The sequence below is a fragment of the Salmo salar genome, chromosome ssa02, assembly GCF_905237065.1.
Source record: "Salmo salar chromosome ssa02, Ssal_v3.1, whole genome shotgun sequence".
NCBI lineage: Eukaryota > Metazoa > Chordata > Actinopteri > Salmoniformes > Salmonidae > Salmo > Salmo salar.
The window spans coordinates 1254237-1265069 of NC_059443.1; the positions used below are offsets into that span (position 1 = coordinate 1254237).

Here is a 10833-nt window from a genome sequence, read left to right on the forward strand (position 1 = left end):
TTAGATGTAGTCAGTCTGGTTTATCCTGCTGTTAGATGTAGTCAGTCTGGTGTATCCCGCTGTTAGATGTAGTCAGTCTGGTGTATCCTGCTGTTAGATGTAGTCAGTCTGGTTTATCTTGCTGTTAGATGTAGTCAGTCTGGTGTATCCTGCTGTTAGATGTAGTCAGTCTGGTTTATCCTGCTGTTAGATGTAGTCAGGTCAGTCTGGTTTATCCTGCTGTTAGATGTAGTCAGGTCAGTCTGGTTTATCTTGCTGTTAGATGTAGTCAGTCTGGTGTATCCTGCTGTTAGATGTAGTCAGTCTGGTTTATCCTGCTGTTAGATGTAGTCAGGTCAGTCTGGTTTATCCTGCTGTTAGATGTAGTCAGTCTGGTGTATCCTGCTGTTAGATGTAGTCAGTCTGGTTTATCCTGCTGTTAGATGTAGTCAGGTCTGGTTTATCCTGCTGTTAGATGTAGTCAGGTATGTGTCAGTCTGGTTTATCCTGCTGTTAGATGTAGTCAGTCTGGTGTATCCCGCTGTTAGATGTAGTCAGTCTGGTTTATCCTGCTGTTAGATGTAGTCAGTCTGGTTTATCTTGCTGTTAGATGTAGTCAGTCTGGTGTATCCTGCTGTTAGATGTAGTCAGTCTGGTTTATCCTGCTGTTAGATGTAGTCAGTCTGGTTTATCCTGCTGTTAGATGTAGTCAGTCTGGTTTATCCTGCTGTTAGATGTAGTCAGTCTGGTTTATCTTGCTGTTAGATGTAGTCAGTCTGGTGTATCCTGCTGTTAGATGTAGTCAGTCTGGTTTATCCTGCTGTTAGATGTAGTCAGGTCAGTGGCAGGAGAAGTATCCTGCTAAATCATGAGAAACAATATCATATATCAGATATGTGATTGATCTGTTGTTTACATCCTCAATTATTTTAAAGCTAATATAAATAGTTACGTTTGGTCTTGGGCCTGTTTTAGAAGAAACACCAAAAGGGATTTACACCAGGATAAAGGTTTGTTGGGTTTCTTTTTGATACTGAATGTAATGTCCTCTTCACATGAATGAATTATCAGCCTGGTCTCACAGACTAGACGTAACATATTTATCGTAAATCCGGTGACACTCAAATTAGCATGATATGTTACGTATGGTAATGTTACATAAGACTGAAGGTTACTTAAGGCAAAAACTAAAGGACGGTGGTTGTTCGGGGTGGATTGGTGGGCGTATAACAAATCAAAGGTGGCGTATTCAAATCGCCTCACGGACAATTTTAGCATTTTTGCAACTACTTAGCATCTTAGCTAACCCTTAACCCTAACCTTTCCTTTGCTGAAAGCAAAGTTCTGTCTCTGGAGAAACCATGGTTACGTCCCAAATGGTAACTTATTCCCTGTATAGTAGTGCACCACATAGGGATTAGGTGAATAGGTCTCCATTTAGGATGCAAGCCAACTGATTACAGGTAGACTTTGCCCTGGCGGGACTGTTACAGGAAGAGAACGACCGGAGCCCTGTGTAAGAGGTAAGGTGAGTAGATCTGAGGGTAGAATTATAAGACAATCAATGTGTTTATTAAAGGATTTGTTACGCCAACTGCTGTTGTATATTACATGTATGATGTATGTCAGTAACTGACTTGCCTAGTTTAAATAAAGGTTCCTTATCAACAGTGGTGGGTTATTCCACAATGGCAGGGGAAAATTTAGAGTTGGATTTTACCTATATGATTTACAAATATAATTGTATTTTTTTAGATGAAATATGAATATATTTTATATCTTTGTAGTTCATAATTCTGCTGCGATTACTAGTGCTTTTCTCTCCATTTCACGGATCATTCAACAGGATCTTGTGTCTATCAGGACAGTGAAAGGAAGAGGAAGGTTTATTGCCAGTTAATGACGCAGGTATATTTCTCTGTGTGTGAATGATTAGGACTTATTACCTGACAGACATCCTTTAGGAGGGTAAACATGGATCAATCGAAAAGAAGCAGAGAAGCCCAACCCCCATCGCCCTACTCTCAGGACTATGGCCAGCAGAACACCGATGGTCAACAGAACACCTATGGTCAACAGAACACCTATGGTCAACAGAACACCTATGGTCAACAGAACACCTATGGTCAACAGAACTACAGTTCTCCCCACTATGGTCTGAACGTTGGTCCTGGCAACATAGCAGTGGTCTCTCCAGCGGGTCAGTATGACGACATGGGTCAGGGTCATCCCGAGGACCAGCGACAACAATGGGCTCCACTACCACCTGACTATTCCACCGGGCTGGAGGACACCGGCTGCTTTGATGATAAAGCTATAAGAAGAGGTTAGTCAGTGCCTACGTCTGAAATGGTACCCTATTTGCTATGTAGTGCACTACTTTTGACCAGCGCCCATAGGGTTCTGTTGAAAAGTAGTGCACTACATAGGGAATAGGGGCCCATTTGAGACTCGGACACAGGGTTTTTTGGGGGGTTGGTGTCCTTGTATCATGATGATCTGGAGCCGCATCAAACCTCTCCGAGTAAGAGTGCTGATTTAGGATCAGTTTTCCCTTTAAGATCATAATTAATACGATTGTGTGGACAGGGGAAACCTGATCCTAGATCAGCAACCCTACTGCTTGATACACACGGCCCCTGACGCCATTGAATAAACAAGCGTTGTGGTGAAAGCAGCCCTACTGCTGTGTTCTGTCTTATTTCCCTGAAGTTAACTAGTGGGATCACTGTAAACACCTGGTTACAGTTAAGGGATTTGTTTCCACAGGCTTTATAAAGAAGGTAAACCTAACTCAGTGGGCCCATTGTAAACACCTGGTTACAGTTAAGGGATTTGTTTCCACAGGCTTTATAAAGAAGGTGTACCTGACTCAGTGGGCCCATTGTAAACACCTGGTTACAGTTAAGGGATTTGTTTCCACAGGCTTTATAAAGAAGGTATACCTGACTCAGTGGGCCTACGGTAAACACCTGGTTACAGTTAAGGGATTTGTTTCCACAGGCTTTATAAAGAAGGTGTACCTAACTCAGTGGGCCCATTGTAAACACCTGGTTACAGTTAAGGGATTTGTTTCCACAGGCTTTATAAAGAAGGTGTACCTGACTCAGTGGGCCCATTGTAAACACCTGGTTACAGTTAAGGGATTTGTTTCCACAGGCTTTATAAAGAAGGTATACCTAACTCAGTGGGCCTACGGTAAACACCTGGTTACAGTTAAGGGATTTGTTTCCACAGGCTTTATAAAGAAGGTATACCTGACTCAGTGGGCCCATTGTAAACACCTGGTTACAGTTAAGGGATTTGTTTCCACAGGCTTTATAAAGAAGGTGTACCTGACTCAGTGGGCCCATTGTAAACACCTGGTTACAGTTAAGGGATTTGTTTCCACAGGCTTTATAAAGAAGGTATACCTGACTCAGTGGGCCCACTGTAAACACCTGGTTACAGTTAAGGGATTTGTTTCCACAGGCTTTATAAAGAAGGTGTACCTGACTCAGTGGGCCTACGGTAAACACCTGGTTACAGTTAAGGGATTTGTTTCCACAGGCTTTATAAAGAAGGTATACCTAACTCAGTGGGCCTACGGTAAACACCTGGTTACAGTTAAGGGATTTGTTTCCACAGGCTTTATAAAGAAGATATACCTGACTCAGTGGGCCCATTGTAAACACCTGGTTACAGTTAAGGGATTTGTTTCCACAGGCTTTATAAAGAAGGTGTACCTGACTCAGTGGGCCCATTGTAAACACCTGGTTACAGTTAAGGGATTTGTTTCCACAGGCTTTATAAAGAAGGTATACCTGACTCAGTGGGCCCATTGTAAACACCTGGTTACAGTTAAGGGATTTGTTTCCACAGGCTTTATAAAGAAGGTGTACCTGACTCAGTGGGCCTACGGTAAACACCTGGTTACAGTTAAGGGATTTGTTTCCACAGGCTTTATAAAGAAGGTATACCTGACTCAGTGGGCCCATTGTAAACACCTGGTTACAGTTAAAGGATTTGTTTCCACAGGCTTTATAAAGAAGGTATACCTGACTCAGTGGGCCCATTGTAAACACCTGGTTACAGTTAAGGGATTTGTTTCCACAGGCTTTATAAAGAAGGTATACCTGACTCAGTGGGCCCATTGTAAACACCTGGTTACAGTTAAGGGATTTGTTTCCACAGGCTTTATAAAGAAGGTGTACCTGACTCAGTGGGCCCATTGTAAACACCTGGTTACAGTTAAGGGATTTGTTTCCACAGGCTTTATAAAGAAGGTGTACCTAACTCAGTGGGCCTACGGTAAACACCTGGTTACAGTTAAGGGATTTGTTTCCACAGGCTTTATAAAGAAGGTATACCTGACTCTGATGATTCAGCTTCTAGTCACCTTTGGAATCATCTGCGCCTTTCTGTATTGGTGAGGCACTTTAAGTGTTACCCAACATTAAAACTTCAACACTTTGTTACTTAACATTAACAACTTCAACACTTTAAGTGTTACCCAACATTAAAACTTCAACACTTTGTTACTTAACATTAACAACTTCAACACTTTAAGTGTTACCCAACATTAAAACTTCAACACTTTGTTACTTAACATTAACAACTTCAACACTTTAAGTGTTACCCAACATTAAAACTTCAACACTTTGTTACTTAACATTAACAACTTCAACACTTTAAGTGTTACCCAACATTAAAACTTCAACACTTTGTTACTTAACATTAACAACTTCAACACTTTAAGTGTTACCCAACATTAAAACTTCAACACTTTGTTACTTAACATTAACAACTTCAACACTTTAAGTGTTACCCAACTTTAAAACTTCAACACTTTGTTACTTAACATTAACATTTTTAACACTTCAACACTTTAAGTGTTACCCAACATTAAAACTTTAACACCTAAACACTTCAACACTTTAAGACTTCAACACTTAAAGACTTCAACACTTTCAGTTGCCCAACACTTTGAAGTGTTGAAAGCAGTTCCTGTTAGATTCAATGTTACATTTTTTTTAACTCCACAATACCACAGCTTTATAATGTACCTACAAGAAGTGTATAAAACAAAGAGATGAGTTGTCTTCTGTAATCGTAGGGAGGCTCTGAGGGTCTGGTCTATGAACACCTACTGGTTTTCTTCCTGCATGATGTAAGTAATGTCATGACATCCACTGAATTCTACAGAATCTCTCTACTTTGAGTCCTGGGCCAGTATTCAGAAACCTTCTCACAGCAGGAGTGCTGACCTAGGATCTGATTGGTCTTTTAGATCATGTTGTGGAATATTCTAATCAAGTGAGAGAAAACTTTGTCATTTCTTCAAACAATCATCTTTATTCAATATCGATTGATTATTGCAATAATGAGGCTGGTCGACCCAACACCGTTGAGTACTGGACCGAATATCCTAACCTTTACACAAATGCAGAGTTCTTTATACAACTGACACTAAGAATGCTTAGTCATGGTTGGTTCAACCCCTCCCATGCAGACCAAGGAGCATTATAAGCCACTCTGGGTTCATCCGGTCATTATCTGCACAGGGTTGTTGTCATAACCCCACCCTGGCTTAGTTTCCCCGATGCAAGGATGATTTTGAGATAATGAGGGATTGTTCTACTAAGCTATCTCTAGTAAAACACATTCTTGTCTAGGTAATGCAGTTTTTAAGTCATTTGTCAGCTCAAGCCATCTATAGTGACTATACGCCCAGATTAGCTGCAGGAAGCTAGAGTGGAGACCATAAAAACAGAGACACTAGCAGGACAGAAATGTCTTACTACTACTTAAATATTAATGGTTAACAATTAATATCAAATAATTCAGGTAAATACGTAAATTGTCTCTCACAATCATAGTGAATGCCATGACATGGACATTGGACCTGATGCCAAATCAGCACTCCGACTCTGAGTCACTTTGAATACAGGCCCTGATATCTAAACAGTGGACAAATTAACCCCACATGAAGACCTTGATATTAAGCTCTGTGATTGTACTATATTGTATTGATATATTGTACTGTTGTTTCCTGAACAGGGCAGTGGTGCTTGTCATCATCATTGCCTTGTCCTGTTGTGTCAATATACGTCGGAAGGTCCCGTTCAATTTCCTAGCCTTGGGACTGTTTGTAAGTATCAATTCCAAAAAGGCATCAATTAAATGAAAACACGTTAGTTGTATTGTCTGACCTTTGTGTTATTTTCTGTGTTATTTTTCTGTGCAGACCATTGCAGAAGGTCTACTGCTGGGCTCTATGACTGTGTGAGTACTGTATGCCTCTGGAGTGACCCTGATGTACTTGATCTCTGCTGGATAGACTAAATCCTTTACAAACCAGCATGTCAGTCATGCACACGGCGGGTTGGCAGTGAGTGGTTTGTAGTATAAACTTATGTCTAAACCATTCCTCCATGGGAGGTTTGCAGTATAAAAGTTTCCTCCAAAGCAAACCCGACTCTAATAAATCCAGTGATATTTCAGTGTAGGGTTGATAAACTCTGACTCTAATAAATCCAGTGATATTTCAGTGTAGGGTTGATAAACTCTGATTCTGATAAATCCAGTGATATTTCAGTGTAGGGTTGATAAACTCTGACTCTAATAAATCCAGTGATATTTCAGTGTAGGGTTGATAAACTCTGATTCTGATAAATCCAGTGATATTTCAGTGTAGGGTTGATAAACTCTGACTCTAATAAATCCAGTGATATTTCAGTGTAGGGTTGATAAACTCTGACTCTAATAAATCCAGTGATATTTCAGTGTAGGGTTGATCAACTCTGACTCTAATAAATCCAGTGATATTTCAGTGTAGGGTTGATAAACTCTGACTCTAATCTATGCAGTGATATTTCAGTGTAGGGTTGATAAACTCCAGTAACTTTCCCAAAATGTGGAAATTTTCCAGAAATCATGGTTGGAGAATTCCTGCTTTCCTTCTTATTCCCCCCAATTCCGGGGTATCGTCCAACCAGGATTTCTGTAAAAGCCTCGGGAATTTGGGGGAAAGTTACAGAACTGTTGCAACCCTATTTCAGTGAAAGATGAGAGTTTGGTTTGTGTTGTAGGTTCTATGAGGCGGAAGCTGTTATGTGGGCTGTGGGTGCCACAGCACTGGTCTCCCTGGCTCTGAGTGTCTTCGCCATGCAGTCCAGAGTACGTCCTCTCCCTTAGATATAGAAAGATGACACACCTGAAATCCTTGTAATGAACGTGTTCTGTGAAAGCATGGGCAGCGCCATTGTGGCTATCTCCATTTTAAAGTAGTCCATTTCCTCTCCTTCAACTTGTGAGTGTACTGGTAATCTATGAAGAAACAATAACACACTGCATACCACCATCTACTGTGCTGCAGTGTGTACAGTCTGAACAGGTATAAAGTCAGGTTGGTGATTTACTGCCACCTAGAGTGTGTACAGTCTGAACAGGTATAAAGTCAGGTTGGTGATTTACTGCCACCTAGAGTGTGTACAGTCTGAACAGGTATAAAGTCAGGTTGGTGATTTACTGATTTACTGCAGTTATGGAATGTTTGCTGAGGAGTTTAAATAATTGGCTGACCCCTCCTGATGACCTGAATGGAATTCAAATGACTACTTCAAAATGGGGAGAATCTCAATAGCATTTCCTTGATTCGTCACGTCCTCTCTCCTCGCCTCCTTCTCAAAACCCATTGGATGACAAGGTCAGAGGTCCCTCCTTCTCAAAACCCATTGGATGAAAAGGTCAGGAGGGAGCTCTGACCTTTTCATCCAGAAGAGTGGAGGCTGTTATAGCAGCAAAGGGGGGAAACCAACTCCATATCAATGCCCATGATCTTTAAATGAGATGTTAGACGAGCAGGTGTCCACATAATTTTGGTCACATAGTGTATCTTAGTTCATTAAATGCACTGACTAAGTGGCTCTGATTAAGAGCGTCTGCTAAATGACTAAAATGTAGCTTTCAAGCAGTCTACCATCTTACCTCATTTCTGTTATAGTGGGACTTCACCTTAACCAGTGGGGGCTTGTGGGTGTTCTGTTGGACTCTCATATCCTTTGCATTGTTGTGTGGAATCATGCGATCCCAGGTAAGTCAACAGTCATTTCACAGGTATACCAGTATGTACAAAATATTTCAAAAGAGGTAATCTGCTGTTTAATAAACAGTAGCAATGCCATCCCCGCCACTATTTTGGTAAACAGCTGAAGAATGGGTCTGGACAAATGTAACCACTCTCAAATTCATAGGCTATGGATGTATTGACTGGCCCGAAAATGGATGTACCCATCGCAGATTGCCCCTTTAAATTGTATATTGTAAATGGAGATTGAAGAACATTGACCATGTTTCAGTTTTACACTTGTTCAGAAACTAACTTAGTCTTGTGTTTTAATCTATAGTACCTGTACATTGTGTATGCTTGCCTGGGAACCTTGCTATTTTCTTTGGTAAGTAACATTCTTCCTCCAGCTATTCCATTCATTGGCTAGGGTGGTTGAGAAAGCTATCCCTTTCAAGGACACCTTCATACCACCAAGCAATACACGTTCGCTGGCATCTCTATAAAAATGTATGTAGTCCTTTATACACAATCTTTAAGAAGCTTTGGAATGGTCACCCATGTGGGGTTTTTTAAAATGAAAAAGATGTGTATGATTCATTCTGTAAAACAGTCAGAAACAACCTACACAGTAATATATTATTTAGCAATATAACAAACTGATTCGTGTATATGTGTGTATATCTCTCCAGTACCTGGTGATGGACACCCAGCTCATACTGGGTGGGAAACACAAATACAGCATTTCACCAGAGGAGTACGTCTTTGCTGCTCTCAACCTGTACCTGGACATTATCGGTCTGTTCACCATGCTACTGGCACTCATTGGACTCAGCCGTTAATACGTCGTTTTAGGTCAGATAGCGCAACAAGCCACCTGCCCTGATGTAGTGGAGGGACGAGCGTGGAGTAGGAATTAGGATAATGCCTTTAATAAATCAAATCAAATGTATTGGTCACATATACCTATTTAGAAGATGTTATTGAGAGTGTAGCAAAATGCTTGTGTTCCTAGCTCCAACAGTAGATCGGCATCAAAGATTCAGCCAAAGAAAGCACTTCCATGTTTCGTATTCTTTGATGTATAAATTACCATATTGACATTACATGTTATGCAACTTAATACCTTCAGAAAGTATTCACACGCCTTGTCTTTTTCCACATTTTGTTGTGTTACATTCTGAATTTTAATTTTAATTGTAATTTTATGTCACTGGCCTACACACAATACCCCATAATGTCAAAGTGGAATTGTGTTTTTAGAAATGTTTACTAATTAAATAAAAATGAAATGCAACATTTAAAAGGTATTGTCTGATATTATTCATCCTAATCAGACAGGTTTTTTACATGGACGATACATTGGAGACAATATAAGACAAGTACTGGAAACAATAAAACACTATGAAAAATCTGGGAAGCCAGGCCTGGTATTTATAGCTGACTTTGAAAAGGCTTTTGATAAAGTACAACTGGAGTTTATATATATATAAGTGCCTGGAATATTTCAATTTAGGAGAATCTCTTATATAATGGGTTAAAGTTATGTATAGTAACCCTAGGTGTATAATAGTAAATATTGGCTACTTCTCAGAAAGTATTCAACTGTCAAGAGGAGAAAAAGAGGAGAGAAAAAACAAGGTTGTTCACTATCGGCATATCTTTTTATTATGGCCATCAAAATCAGATCCAACAATAATATCAAGGGGCTAGAAATCCAGGGCTTAAAAACAAAGGTGTCATTGTATGCTAATGATTCATGATTTCTTTTAAATCCACAATTTGGATCCCTCCACAGCCTCATGAAGTTGTTTGCAATTTCAATTTAATCTACCAGAAAAGAAAGAACAAATATTATGATTAAATTCAATTATACTAATTGATTTAAAAAATGTTAGTTTTGGAGATACATTTTTAAAAACAGTATAATCTTTGTAAATTATATCAGAAATAGGAATGGTGGAGTTATGTCACACACGCAGCTAACAACAATATATAGAAATGTCTGCTCTACCCAAAATTACAACCAACTAATTGCAGCATTATCGCAAAAATGGAAGAGGCAAGTGGAAGGGGGAAAAGGCAAGAAAGTTGTCTGTCGGCCCTGGATTAAAGACCAAAATTGGTTAAAGAAAATTGTGACGAATAAAAGACTACCAGTTTAATTTAAGGACCAAAACATTGACAGCTGTGCCATATACAATGCATTCAGAAAGTATTCAGACCTTTTGACTTTTTCCACATTTTGTTTCGTTACATCTTTAGGATAAAGATAAATGGAATAGAGCTGAGCACAGGCAAAATCCTAGAGGAAAACCTGCTTCAGTCTGCTTTCCACCAGACACGGAGAGACAAACTCACCTTTCAGCAGGACAATAACCTAAAACACAAGGCCGAATCTACACAGGAGTTGCTTACCATGACGACATGTAATGTTCCCGAGAGGCCTAGTTACAGTTTTTACTTAAATCAGCTTGAAAATCTATGGCAAGACTTGAAAATGGCTGTCTTGAATTGACCACGCAAAGCCTTTTACCCAGAAAGACTCACAGCTGTAATCACTGGGCAAAGGGGATTCTAACATGTATGGATTTAGGGGTGTGAATACTTGTGTAAATGAGATATTTCTGTATTTCATTTTCAATACATTTGCAAAGAAATTCTAAAAACATGTTTTCACTTGGTCATTGTGGTATGAATACTTTGACAGGACTGTATGAATGTAGATAATGGAAAGCATTGGTGAACATTTTATTTTGAATGTTTTATAATAAAAGATAGAAGATAACATTCATCTCAGAAGTAAA

At 39.7% G+C, this 10833-nt stretch overlaps 1 protein-coding gene across 2 annotated transcripts; it reads left to right on the forward strand.

Moving 5' to 3' along the window:
• The first annotated feature begins 1242 nt into the window (after window positions 1-1242).
• LOC106594189 (protein lifeguard 1) lies at window positions 1243-9327 on the forward strand. Of its 2 annotated transcripts, none has more exons than XM_045696366.1 (10): window positions 1243-1507; window positions 1916-2305; window positions 4309-4387; window positions 5075-5128; window positions 6019-6109; window positions 6206-6243; window positions 7050-7137; window positions 7964-8053; window positions 8437-8536; window positions 8719-8982. In XM_045696366.1, exons 2-9 carry the CDS (start codon window positions 1954-1956, stop codon window positions 8530-8532), a joined length of 888 nt encoding a protein of 295 aa, XP_045552322.1. In that variant the 5' UTR covers window positions 1243-1507; window positions 1916-1953; the 3' UTR covers window positions 8533-8536; window positions 8719-8982. The 2 variants fall into 2 exon arrangements, with proteins under 2 accessions (XP_045552322.1, XP_045552318.1); XM_045696362.1 differs by lacking the exon at window positions 8437-8536 and adding an exon at window positions 8367-8414 and having other exon boundaries at window positions 1244-1507; window positions 8719-9327.
• The last annotated feature ends 1506 nt before the right edge of the window (window positions 9328-10833 follow it).

Bases quoted from the DNA above. Each gene is read 5' to 3' on its own strand.
- LOC106594189 (XM_045696362.1), top strand. From the start codon at position 1,954: ATGGATCAATCGAAAAGAAGCAGAGAAGCCCAACCCCCATCGCCCTAC. The intron at 6,244-7,049 runs GTGAGTACTGTA...TTTGTGTTGTAG, and splicing joins CTGCTGGGCTCTATGACTGT to GTTCTATGAGGCGGAAGCTG. The intron at 7,138-7,963 runs GTACGTCCTCTC...TTTCTGTTATAG, and splicing joins TCTTCGCCATGCAGTCCAGA to TGGGACTTCACCTTAACCAG.